Below are 12,041 nucleotides of genomic sequence, written 5' to 3'. Positions count from 1 at the left end.
TCTCGTTTTGCAGGATATTTTTAATTATTAAAAAATCCTACTATGGTAACACACATCGACTCTAGACACTAAGATGTGTTAGGGGCTCAACCTTCAAACCATCACTTCGGCTTTGGGGTTAAAAGTGAATGAAAAAACCCTGAAAATCATCCGCCTCTGCAAAAGAAGAGACAATTAACCAGATAAAAAAACACTCCAAGGTGTACTCGTTTGTTGATCGGGTGCCAACATCTTAGATCTGTTATAGACACAAAAATCATCATTACTAGTATCACTTATTACAATTCCTCACAGGGTGTGGAATCTAGGTACAAGAAAGATGAGAAAATAGAAGTAGAGTTAAAAAACTCTGTTGACTGATGATATCTGATGGTACAAGTATATCCTTTGGATCATCCTTGGGCATGAAGTCTTCATATAATCATCAAGTGCCACTCCAGAGGTCAACAAGTCCACTTGGTCCAGTGTGGTCCTACACTTTGAAAAGTCAAATCTTCGAAAACCATTTGAGAAGACAAGTCAAATAAGGATTTTAGGGTTGGAAAACTCCTTTACAAGGCATATTCCTCTAACTTAACCCTCAAATCCTCACCTCCTTATCCTATAAAACTTTGTACCTTGCTTAACAAGCAAGTAAGCTATATTCTTAAGCCCCCCCTATGAAAGGGATTATTAAGGTCACTTCACATCCATTGGTTGATTCATCCTTCACAAGTGACTTTCTATATACCATGTCTCCTCCCATTGGTGAAAGTCAGTAAAAAGTAGGGAGTCTTATCTGAGGTGACAGTGGGCTAAGCCTCCATCATTGCCCTTTATTTTAGCAGTTGTCTCTTTAGGAGTCCCTTTTATGCCCCCTGCTAGTTTGAGCGGTAACAATGCCTACAAATATTTGTAACAATAGGTGCCTACGAAGAATTATAAAATGAAGCTTTATGGTTTTCTCCCGAAAGGGTTTCCACGTAAATCTTGTGTTCCATGTTCTGCAGCTGAAAGATCTCATATGTAATTCTTTTATTATGGTTCATGAATGTTTAAACAATCAAAAATCGTCTCATATTGATTCAACCCCCCGCCCCTCCGCACAAGTATAATTGTGTGTTCAACACACTCTTAGAGGTCAAACCACTTAGAATGAGGAATCATCATATGTGATTGTTTTCTTACAGTTCATAAATATTCAAAAAAATAAAAATTGGCATATATTGATTCAACCCACTCTCTCCCCTCTCAATATAAGTCTGTGCTCAATAAAAACTGAGTCTGAGCTGAGCAGTAATTTCGGGCCAAACTGATTTTAATCCAAGTTTGAGTATGATAACTTTGGTCCCTATTTCCACCCCCATTTTTGCTTCCACGTGAAACACTTTTGCCTTCACCAACCAGCACATAAAGAATGTGAAAACATATATGCAAAAATAGGCCGCAGAAACATTTCCCTGGCCAAAAATCTTTTGAGTTTTCATAGAAAAGTGAACACCAAAAATCTCCATGTTAATGCTATCATTTCAAGTTTTTGAGATAATGAACCTCTCCTTGCCATTGCTGTCCAATGGTGCTTTTGAAATCATTTCAGTTCTATGCTTGAATTTCAGATTTTATTGTTTTAGGTTAAAAATACGAGTAATGGACCAACATGGTGCTTTTTGGATGCCTCCTGGTTCCCGTTGTTCCCACCTTTTTCATTTTCCTTATTTTTTTCTCCTCTGCACTTTCCATTTCGATGCACTACCAAAAAACAGAAGCATATCACAATTGTTATAATGCAGGCAGAAATGTGCCCAAAATGTGACTAATGGTCTGGGTGTGTTTCCAGGTGGTGAAACCATCCACCTATCCAAAAAAAGATGTATGTGGATGAACATTTGAATGACTAGGTATGCCTCAAGGAAGGCATGAAGACAGGCAGTGGACTTAAAGGAACCAATCTATTTTGCCAGAAACCAAAGCCAAATTCAGATACTTTAGTTAGACTGGGTAGCAACACAAGATTGATAGTAGTTACTCGACATATCTCAGGAAGAGAGGGTCAACAACTAACAGAAACTTGAAAGTAACACATTAATAGAAAAAGGAATTGAATACAAATTAGAAAGGTGAGAATAAAATGCAAAATTAGATTGCAGCACTAAAAGTAATCCAATAGATATAATGTCAATCAGAATAAATTTACCATATTGAGAGAACCCACTGCCCGGTATCATAAAAAGGAGTGTGTCTATGCTGCCATAAATTTAGTTCCCAAAAAGGAAAGACCTGAAGGAAGACCTAAAAGAACGGAAGAACAATTTTCTTCATTAATCTTTGTTATTATACTGAACGACTATATGCTTACCTTGAACATATTTAAGTAAAAATGCTTTTCTGGATTCATCCTCCGGAGCTTCATATAAGTGTAAGCAAAGCTAAGCTGGTCCCGTGGAGTGAAGCGATTAACTTCATTGAACCAAAGGCATGAGAAGAGATTTGACATGGGTGTATGTGCCCGCACTATAAATGATCCCTCAGGTACATCTGGAAATGTCAAAGAAATATCAAAATATTGTTGAAGCTTGAAATTGAAAGGATTAAGCACCAGTTTTCAAGACAACATAACATAGTATACATACAACTTGGAAGAAGCTTGTTTGGATCTGATGCATTAAATCTTGTAAGACCATCAGATTGGTAAAATGCAAATTGTTCATCGATGATGGTGTGGTTAAATTTGTTCAGCCTCTTGTTTTGCATCACCTCCTCCCACACACAGTGACGATCATAATGATTAGAAATAGCATATTCAAAATGCCGTCGCCACAGAAAGTATTCCAATATTAGAAGTGGATCACTTTGGAGACGCAGCTTACTGTCAAGCCATATGGAGTACCTGGAAAGGGCAAGATACACCCACTTTATAGATCAATTGATAAAAAAAACTTCTTGAATTTGCCAATTTACAATGATTACTTCAAGCCAAATTTCTTGCAACATTTGAGGAAAAGGTTTCAGAGTTTGAAGCTACAGAAAACCTTCCCTTTAATATTTTATTTCTTTTAAATACACCTCTAATTTTGTTTCAAAATTGCTATTCTAATATGCAATTATCAGCTTTGAACAAGACTTACATGCATTGCAACTTTTATTCATGCAGTCCTGAGTCATGACAATAGTGCTCTGGTTAATTCCAGCTATAAAGCTATGGATCACTACTCCTAGATATACCATTCACTATTTAGTATGAAGACAACGCAATTATGTTTTGGTTCACAACATTTAAGGAACAAATATTTAAAAGAAATTGAAGCTTGCTCGACATGGGCATTTACAACACTTAACTTTTGTAGTTTTAAAGTGGGAAAGATTTAACACTTTAGCAGCTATCACATTACGGAAGTATTAGTGCCCATCTTCTCACACAAGAATCTTAACAGCATTAAAGTAGGCTGTCATCGTATGTTGCATCTCACAATTGAGGATGTTTACATGCTATAAATATGTACTATATTTTAGCAATCCAAAGAAAAAGTATCATAATTGTTCAAAACTTGGGAATGCACCTAATTGTCTATAATTGGGAATATTTTAAGAATGTATCCTAAAATGAAATAAGCAACAAAACATATTTTTAAATACAAATAAGACTATTTTTTCCCATCTAAGAGAACAGACAACTTATACAATATTAGATAATGTATTCCTTTCATTGAATCCATGGGTATAAAAGAAAGTAATTTTATACCTTCCCGGTAGTCCATTTTCAAAACTTAGACAAAAGAAGCAGAAACATACCAAGAGAAAATAAGAAATAGATGTGGAAACATGCTGGAAGAAGATGATAAATCTCTTTTAAGAACATGGTTGGAGTGTGTTCCAAAACAATGAAGGAACATTTCAGAAACAGAAATCCAGAATTACGAATATGTTGCCAAACAACTCTGATGAACATATATTCACACTTCAAAAGACAACTACACTGTCACTGAGGCCTTACTTGCAATTAAAGAGTGGTAGCTAGATGACTACATATCTTTTTGAAGAGGGATACCACAGTGCACTAGCAGACATGGAGAAAGAATCAATACCAGAAAGATAATACTTGGCTTTATTAATGATTATTTTGTTTCTGCTTTAGGGAGGAAATGGCCCAAGTACTTATATTTGCTGTATTTTCAGGTCCCATTGACATATTTCAGTCATTAGTGGGGACATTAATAAGATTTCTTTCATTTTTGTCTTTCTTTTCTTCTTTCTTTCTTTCTTTCTTTCTTTTCACCATCTCACCAACAGAAAGTAAATAAATGTCACTAGCTGGTCATCCATAGTGTGTTGTATTGCACACAACTACTTGTCCTTGATGTTTTCACATTAGGTGGAATCTTTTACCTTGCAGAAGGAAAAAGCCGATGCGTTAAGAACTTTGGCACCTTCCCAGTTCGGCGCATGTCTGTATATGGTAAATTTCTCACTACTACAAGTTTCCACAAGCCTATGTAGCCATTTTCATCAGGTTGTCGACCCTCTGAAGACATCGTCTCCAATGTTGTCTCATCCACAAACATTACAAAGCACACATGCTTCTTAGATGACTGTGTGACCTGTAATGAAGGAGGCAGATATATTAATGAAAAGAATGTACAATGCAAATCAAACTGGAGATAAACCTGAAATTACAACCAAAAGAAATTTAAATGTAAGTTTCCACATAGACAAAAACAGCAGTAAATAATTTGTATCTAGAAAGTTGGAAACCCTTCTTTACCATATTTTATTGTATTTCCCTCCAAAAGTCTCAAGTTTCAAATTTAGTAGTTAATCTTACAACCATATTACATTGCAAATAACACTTTACGAAATTCAGTTTGCAGTTATAAAATTTTGAATAAAACTGGAAATGAAATCTCGAATTTATGTTTCTTATATACACAATAAATTTACAACAGAAACCTTTCATTGCCATATTGTAATTTAGTTAACCTCTTCAATTACACTATGGGCCATGAAAAATAGCTAAATTCAGCAACTCACACACACACACACACACACCAAACAAAATAAAAAAATAATAACAAAACATGTAAATGTGCCACATAACTAAAGACATGACCTAATGAGATAACATGACCCGTCCACCTTGTTGACCACTACCGGTCAACTACCCATGCAGTACACCCCCTTTTCTTTGCAAAAAAGGGGCAGCACCTGATCGACATATCCGTGCCATCCTGCAGTCATCAGCAGTTTCATCATTTTTTATTGTAAACCCAGTCTGCATGAATTAATTGTAAATAATCTTAGCAGATATGAGTCGTGTATGTAAATTGCCTAGGTGGACCTAACTTTCTAGTGGTAATCTACGTCCCGGAAGGTTTTTCGTCTCACCGATCCATGATCGGCAGAGTTTTCCTTCAAACCTGACCCCAAAGCCGGGATGGATTTTGTCATTAGAACTTTAGGAGAATCCTAGTATGTTAATCTGCTGGATTATAAGTGTGTCGCAGAACTGGGTGATTTGTGAGGGTCTGTATTAAAGGGGTTTTCCCCCTTAAGATGTAAATTTGTAAAAGTCATCATGAAATGTGTCTTGAGGGTCGAAAAATGTTTTAAATCCCCTCATGAGTCCTAAGTCCTAGGTCCTAGGTGATGTTTCCGAAGGCTTAGTTCGATGATCCATTTTAAAATGAAATTAAAAAATTAATAAAATTAATAAAATAATTAAAAATTAAAAAAATAAAGCAAAAACCCTAACTAATAAAATAATAATATTTTAAGTGAATGCATGCAAAATATTATTTTTTAATAAATCGACGGATGAGATCAAGCAATGTCTTGATCTTCATCAACGGTCGAGATCATTTCGACATGGATCACTCGAACTAGCCGTTGGGATCATTTCCTTTAAATAGGGTGCTAGGGGTCATTTCAGATCATGGAATGTGATCTGTGAGTCTGATACTGAAGAAGCTCTCTTGTAAATCTGTTTCTGGTTAATAAAAGAAGACTTTGGGGTCCATATCTTGCTGGTGTTACTCTCTTAAAATGCTGTGAGATTGTTTTAGTTTCTGCATATTTTATTTTCAATCATTGATAATAGCTTTTTTAAGAGTATTGTGAGCACAGGTATCTTGTTCACTTGCTAGGGTTTGGGTGCTGTTAGGGTTTCTGAAGTAATGGCAGGTATCTCCATTACTCTCTGAGATCTAGCAGCATTTTTGCCCTCTTTACTGATGGTTGTTTTGAGTTGTGCAGAAAGCATTTTCTGAAGGAATTTTGTGGGCGTTCGGGGAAGTTCTCGGCTGAACCAGCCAACTCCCGCAAGCATTTTTTGCTGAGCCCAGTTGGATTTGATCCTGGGTCTATCATTCGGTTTATTTTTCTAATTTGCATGAGAGATTTTCTGAAGTTCTTCACAGTGACAATCTTAAATTTCTGTTCTTTAAAATATTTCTGTTCTTATTGTTGAATCTGGCTGTCAAGGGGCCAAGTTTGTACATTAATCAGCTGATCTAGGGTTTCAAGTTTTTGCTTTATGCAGTTTTTATAGGGTTTTGTTTTTTCTTGTACAGGGTTTTTCATCAAAATCAAGCCGTTTTCAATCTATCCTGCATCAGGCAGCAACTCTCAGAAAATCTGCCGTCGGCTCAGACAGACTGTTGCTGAAGTTGACATCAGAACGTGATGGGGAACTTCGAAAAGCTGCAAACGGGGCAGAACTGGAAAATACCCAAAACGAGCGACAGTTATACGCTATAATAATACCCGCTGGACTTGGGCGCGATAAACAACACGATATCTGATCAAGTCAACGTGCGGCTAATCAACCGAATAGAACAGAATATAGAAGACAAAATTTCACGATCAGTGGCATCGTGCGTTTGCAAACACACCTGCGAAATCACCGCCCAGCCACCGTCTGCTACCAAAAAACTGTCCAGGTAAATTGATTTTATTTTGTAGCCATATACAACGTTTTGGATTATTCGAATTCATCGCCACAGGTCCGGAGCTCCTCTCGCAACGGCGCCAGGCTCTACTGCTCCTCTGCCAAAGGACGTTCACACCACCGGCTCAGTTGAGTTAGGAAAATCAAAGTTTCCTTGCAGAGAAATCGAATGAGTTTCAGGCCATTACGCTCAGGTAAATTCGAAACAAATTTCTTTTGGGTGCCTGCGTATTTGTATCGGATTTTTAACTGTTTCATTGCCGCCGTCTTTCGATTTTTTTGGTCGCCGCGTCTCACATTTTCAATCTCACATTTCCTGAGCTATATCGCGTTTATGCAGTGGATCACTTAATTGCGCTTTGGTTATGTAGGGTTACGTCTTTCGCAGCTCGTTTTTTGTTTGCATAGTTTTTTTTTTTTTAAAAGCTAGCGTAGGTTTTTTTAATTAGATTACATTTTAATTTATTTTAGTCACGTATTTCATATCTTTAGATTTTAATTCATTCTTTTAGTTTAAGCTAGGTTTTAGTTTATTTAGATATTAATATAGTTTTAAGAATTTTGCTTTTTTATAAAAAAATAAATAAATAAAAATTTGTATAGTTTTGTTTTTAGATTTAATTTTATGTTCTAGATTTAATTTTAAATAGATTTTAAATTTTTGTTTTATTTTGGTTTTTAAAAAATAAAAATAAAAAATATTTTTTTTTAAAGGGATTTTTAGGGTTTAGGTTTAGATTTAGAATTTTGCTTTTTAGTTTAAAAAAAAAAAAAAAACATTTGGAAAATTATTTTTGCCAGTTTCAGTGGTTTTCATGTTATATCTTTCATGCTGAGATCTAAATTTTCAAGTCGAGATACGAAATTGATATCTAGTTAATGATTTACGATTCTCGTGGTGTTTTAAGGCATTTATCTCTTCAAAATTTTCAGTTGCTGGATATCGTTTTGGTCATGTGATTTAGCTGATACCTTTCGATGACAAATGATTGCTGTTCACGATTTACATTTCTATATCATCTAACAAGTAATCATCTTAACCATAATCTCTTAAGGCACTGGTCTGCTAAATTAATTAAATCTTTTTAGTGCTTATCTTAATCGTATCTCGTGTCTCCCAACCAACTGGTCGACAGTTGGCCTCATCATCTCACAGGGACTACCCCCCTTAGCCGCGGGAGACAGGCTTAAACGGAGGGATCGGGGATCAGAGTGACAGCCACCGGTCTGAGCGTTGTCGTGCCAATTCGCGCGACAACACACCTCACAACTTCTTGTCAATATGTATGTGTAAAGTAACATAGGTCATCGTAAATCATCATATCATTCATTCATATATTTATTCGCTCTTTATATATTTCATCCTAAATGCATTTTTGTTTATTATCCTTCATATGTTGGATATTTCTACACTAAATGAACTCCATCCATTTCATTGATATCATAGTTTCTGATTCCAGCCTTTGGCCATGCTCTTTTCAAACCTTGCCTGTTCTGGCCACTGGCTACCCCTAATTTCCAGATCCCCACCTTTGACCACAACTGGCCCTTGGCCATTCACAATTCGGAAATTTCAGTGAAGAAAAAGTTACTCCGCTGCAAATTAAAGAAATACCAAGTCAAGCAGATTTCTGAAGGCAAAGGGCGAATAAATCCAGTATTACTCAAGAAGTTTATCTTGGCTACTGCCAAATTGGAGGGGAAAAGATATAACCATAGATCAGATCACCGTCGAACAGTAGACAAATATATTGGTGTTTTTCAGTCCATATTTAGAATAGATAAGGGAATGTTGCTATGTTATCCAGATGAGAATCACACACGTGATTAAGGTTGACCGCTGGTGGAAGAGCACATCAATCACACAAGCCATGGCCACAAATTCTGTCACAAAACCTCAGGAAAAAGAGAAATAAAGTGACCACTGTCAATGAATATCCACTGTAGCAACTCCCAAAGGAGAACCATTGTATGCTGCTGCACAGAATAAAAATATGATTCCATCCATGCAGAAAAATCAAATGAAGGTGATCTTGTTGAAGCTTGTGGTAGCTTCGGAAGCTCTTTTGCATAGGTTTGGTGTCTTAGCATGTGGAAGATGATTTATCGCCTCTCTAGGTGCTTGCTTGGTGGCATAAGTGATTTAGGTCTTCTTTTTCTAAGTCTAACTTAGGACAAGTACAATAATTAAAGTCAAATAATTATTGTGGACTATTAAGTCATTTTTTAAAGATAAATAATGTAATTATTTGACTTAAATATAATTTCAATTATTGGTCTCCAAGATCTTCTAGAAGGGAGATTAGGGTTATGGATTTGGGCTTAATGAAGATTATAAAAGAAGCCTAGAAAAGAGGTGAAGACACATAGGGACTCAATAGATCAGGTCACAACAAGAGAGAGTGCCTTTCTCTAGTGTGAGTGTTTCAGTAAACTAAAGTGCAAAGGTGGAGAAGTATAGGAGAATTTGAGGGCGAATCCAAGAGGCCCAGTTGTGGAGATTGCAGGACAGAGTTGTTGAAGTGAGGCATTGTTGTTGGGGAGGCCAACTTGCCAAGGCCAAGTTGCTAGGCTCAGAGGCCAATGTAGCGAACAAAGTTCATATACGCACTGATACCAATGTAACGAACAACGTTCGTACTCTGTAATAATCTTCAAAATAATTGGTACACAAAGACATCCATTGTAGGACAGGTAATTGTATATAAGAATATTTGAATACAAGTGAGATGATGATTGTTACAAATGAGGGCCCGCTTATATACCTAGATAGATGCTCTTTCATGAGCAGTCATGTCTATAGAGACATGCCTCTTCACGACTAATTATTAGTTAATTAATCATTATTCATTATTATTATTAGTTACTTTTTTTTTTGGTAGGTAAGCACCCACGGGGGATTTGAACCAGTGACCTATCGCAAGGAGTGCCTTAACAGTGCACCCATTCACCGTCAATCCAAAGCCCCGTGGGCCATATTATTATCATTTACATTATTTGCATTATATATATATATATATATATATATATATATATATATATATATATATATTATTCATAACATTGCCTTCCTCTTCAAAAAGCTTTGTCCTTAAAGATTATTGCTTGTAAGGCGTGCATCTGTTTATTTGTCTTGAAATCTATTTGTATCTTTCATAGTTCTTTGAGTTGTCATCTTCATTGATACATGATGATAGTATCTTTTGAGTGATGAGCAAAATTGTCGCAGTAAGAAGGGATCTAACCACCCTAAATCTTCTGTGGAATCTTTCGGTTATTGGAAACTTGTGAGGAATTGTTATCATCTGACTGAATTGTGCAAACTTCAGTATTATTAAGAACATAAGTTTGTTGTTTATCTAAGAAACTGGATTCGTCCTCCCCCCCCCCTGTGTCCCGAATCCCATGTGTCGAACACGATTCTTGAGGGACAAAACTCTAATTCGTGGCTCGAGCGTGTCCTAGCAAGTGGGATTTGTTGGGCACGCAAATCGAACTCACCCAGCCAGCGTGTCCGGATTTCGAGACACATGTACCTCTGAAAAATGTGTCGCGCGGCCTTAAAAGCCTAATTTGGGCTCATGTCTCCCTCATTCTTTTGTGTTTATTATGAACATAAACTATGTAACAATAGATAATAAATAATAATCATAATAATATAAATATAATAATAAATAATAAGTAAATTAACGAATGGTTAGTTAGTTAATAATAAAGAGGCATGTCTTAGAGACATGTTTGTTCGTGAAAGGGTACTTACCTGGCTATATATACAAGCCCCTCATTCTCAATTGTACTCATCCTACATTCATTCTTTTATACAATATAGAATTTACAATTATTGTCCTACAATGGATGTCTTTGTCTACGAAGTATTTTAAATATTTCCTCTATGTATACGACCTTTGGTCGTTACAATGGTATCAAAGTTGTTTGATCCTCTCGACGATCAACCGCTGCAGAGAACCAGTATGATCCGTCCTTTGACCATCAATCCTTCGTCAACCTTGTTGTCATCACAATTGAAGTGTTTCGCTACACAAAGTTGGAGTTTCTTTGTTTCGCCAATTTCATCATTCAAAGCTTTGGCCATTAAACAACAAAGAAAAATAAGATAGTCAAAGAAAAAAGAAAAAAGAAATAAAAGAGTACCTATAAAAATTAAAAAAAAAGATTTAAAATATATATATATATATATATATATAGTCCGATGTAAATTTTGAAGGAGAACATTCATACATATAAAAAGGTTCTACATTATTGATAAAAAGTGCATGATAAAGTTGAGAGGGAGCCTTTCCATATGTAAGAGAAGGAAGAGTAGATAATATTATCTTGATTCTTCATTAACCGTTTACAAGTCCATGGTTTTAGCAACCCATGGTAATTGCCCATGGTATTTTCAAGGTAAAATAAAAACAAAAGGAACACAAAAACTCTTTATGTGAATGACAAGTTTTACTTTTTACGTAGAGAAATTAACCGAGTCAAAGGCACATAAGTGGACATATATTTTATATTATACCCCAAAGAGGTGAATAGTGATGTTTCACTAGGATTGTAACTTTTCAAAAAGAAAAAGAAAAGATTATAAATAAAATATATGTAAAAAGAAGTTTTATATTATAAAGGGATATTTTAAAGAAAATTTTAAGTCATAAAATTATTGAAAATATATATAAGTACAAAGCGGGTATTATTATAGAAGGTTACTTTAAAATATTTATTAAAAAATGGAGTACAAAAAAAAAATATTATTAAAGAAAAAGTGGGATCAATCATTGAAAAAAATGATGGAGCTTGTTGACCACTACGTGTCAACGACCCATAGCAGTACACCCCCTTTTTTTTGCAAAAAAGATAGCGCCTAATCGACGTATTTGTGACCATTCAGCTATCGTCATCAGCCTAATTTCCAAGATATTATAATGTAAACCCATTCTGCATATATATGATGTAAATAATCTCAGCAGATCTATGTCGTGTATGTAATGGCTTGTAAACCTACTTTTCTGGTGACTATATACATTCTGGGAGGTTTTTTGTCTCACCGATCCATCCTCGAATGGTCGTCAAAGTTTTCCTTCAACCTTACCCCAAAGCCAGAATGAATTTTGTCACT

At 35.6% G+C, this 12,041-nt stretch overlaps 1 protein-coding gene across 2 annotated transcripts in view; it reads right to left on the bottom strand.

Annotated features, from left to right (window-relative positions):
• The window catches only part of LOC149213033 (uncharacterized), a 230,975-nt gene that overhangs the window by 69,781 nt on the left and 149,153 nt on the right, over positions 1-12,041 (bottom strand). For both annotated transcript variants that reach the window (XM_089391940.1, XM_089391941.1), the window contains exons 6-8: positions 4,363-4,574; positions 2,610-2,866; positions 2,336-2,514 (exon numbers count right to left, since the gene is read on the bottom strand). In XM_089391940.1, the coding sequence (XP_089248066.1) occupies positions 2,336-2,514; positions 2,610-2,866; positions 4,363-4,574 (648 nt within the window). The remainder of the gene's footprint in view (positions 1-2,335; positions 2,515-2,609; positions 2,867-4,362; positions 4,575-12,041) is intronic.

Source organism: Pinus tabuliformis, chromosome 1_1 (genome assembly GCF_031772625.1).
Source record: "Pinus tabuliformis cultivar Carrire ecotype Pingquan chromosome 1_1, CPIR1, whole genome shotgun sequence".
Classification (NCBI taxonomy): domain Eukaryota; kingdom Viridiplantae; phylum Streptophyta; class Pinopsida; order Pinales; family Pinaceae; genus Pinus; species Pinus tabuliformis.
The sequence above is the reverse complement of the archived record's forward strand: the minus strand, read 5'-3'. Positions and strand labels throughout refer to the sequence as shown.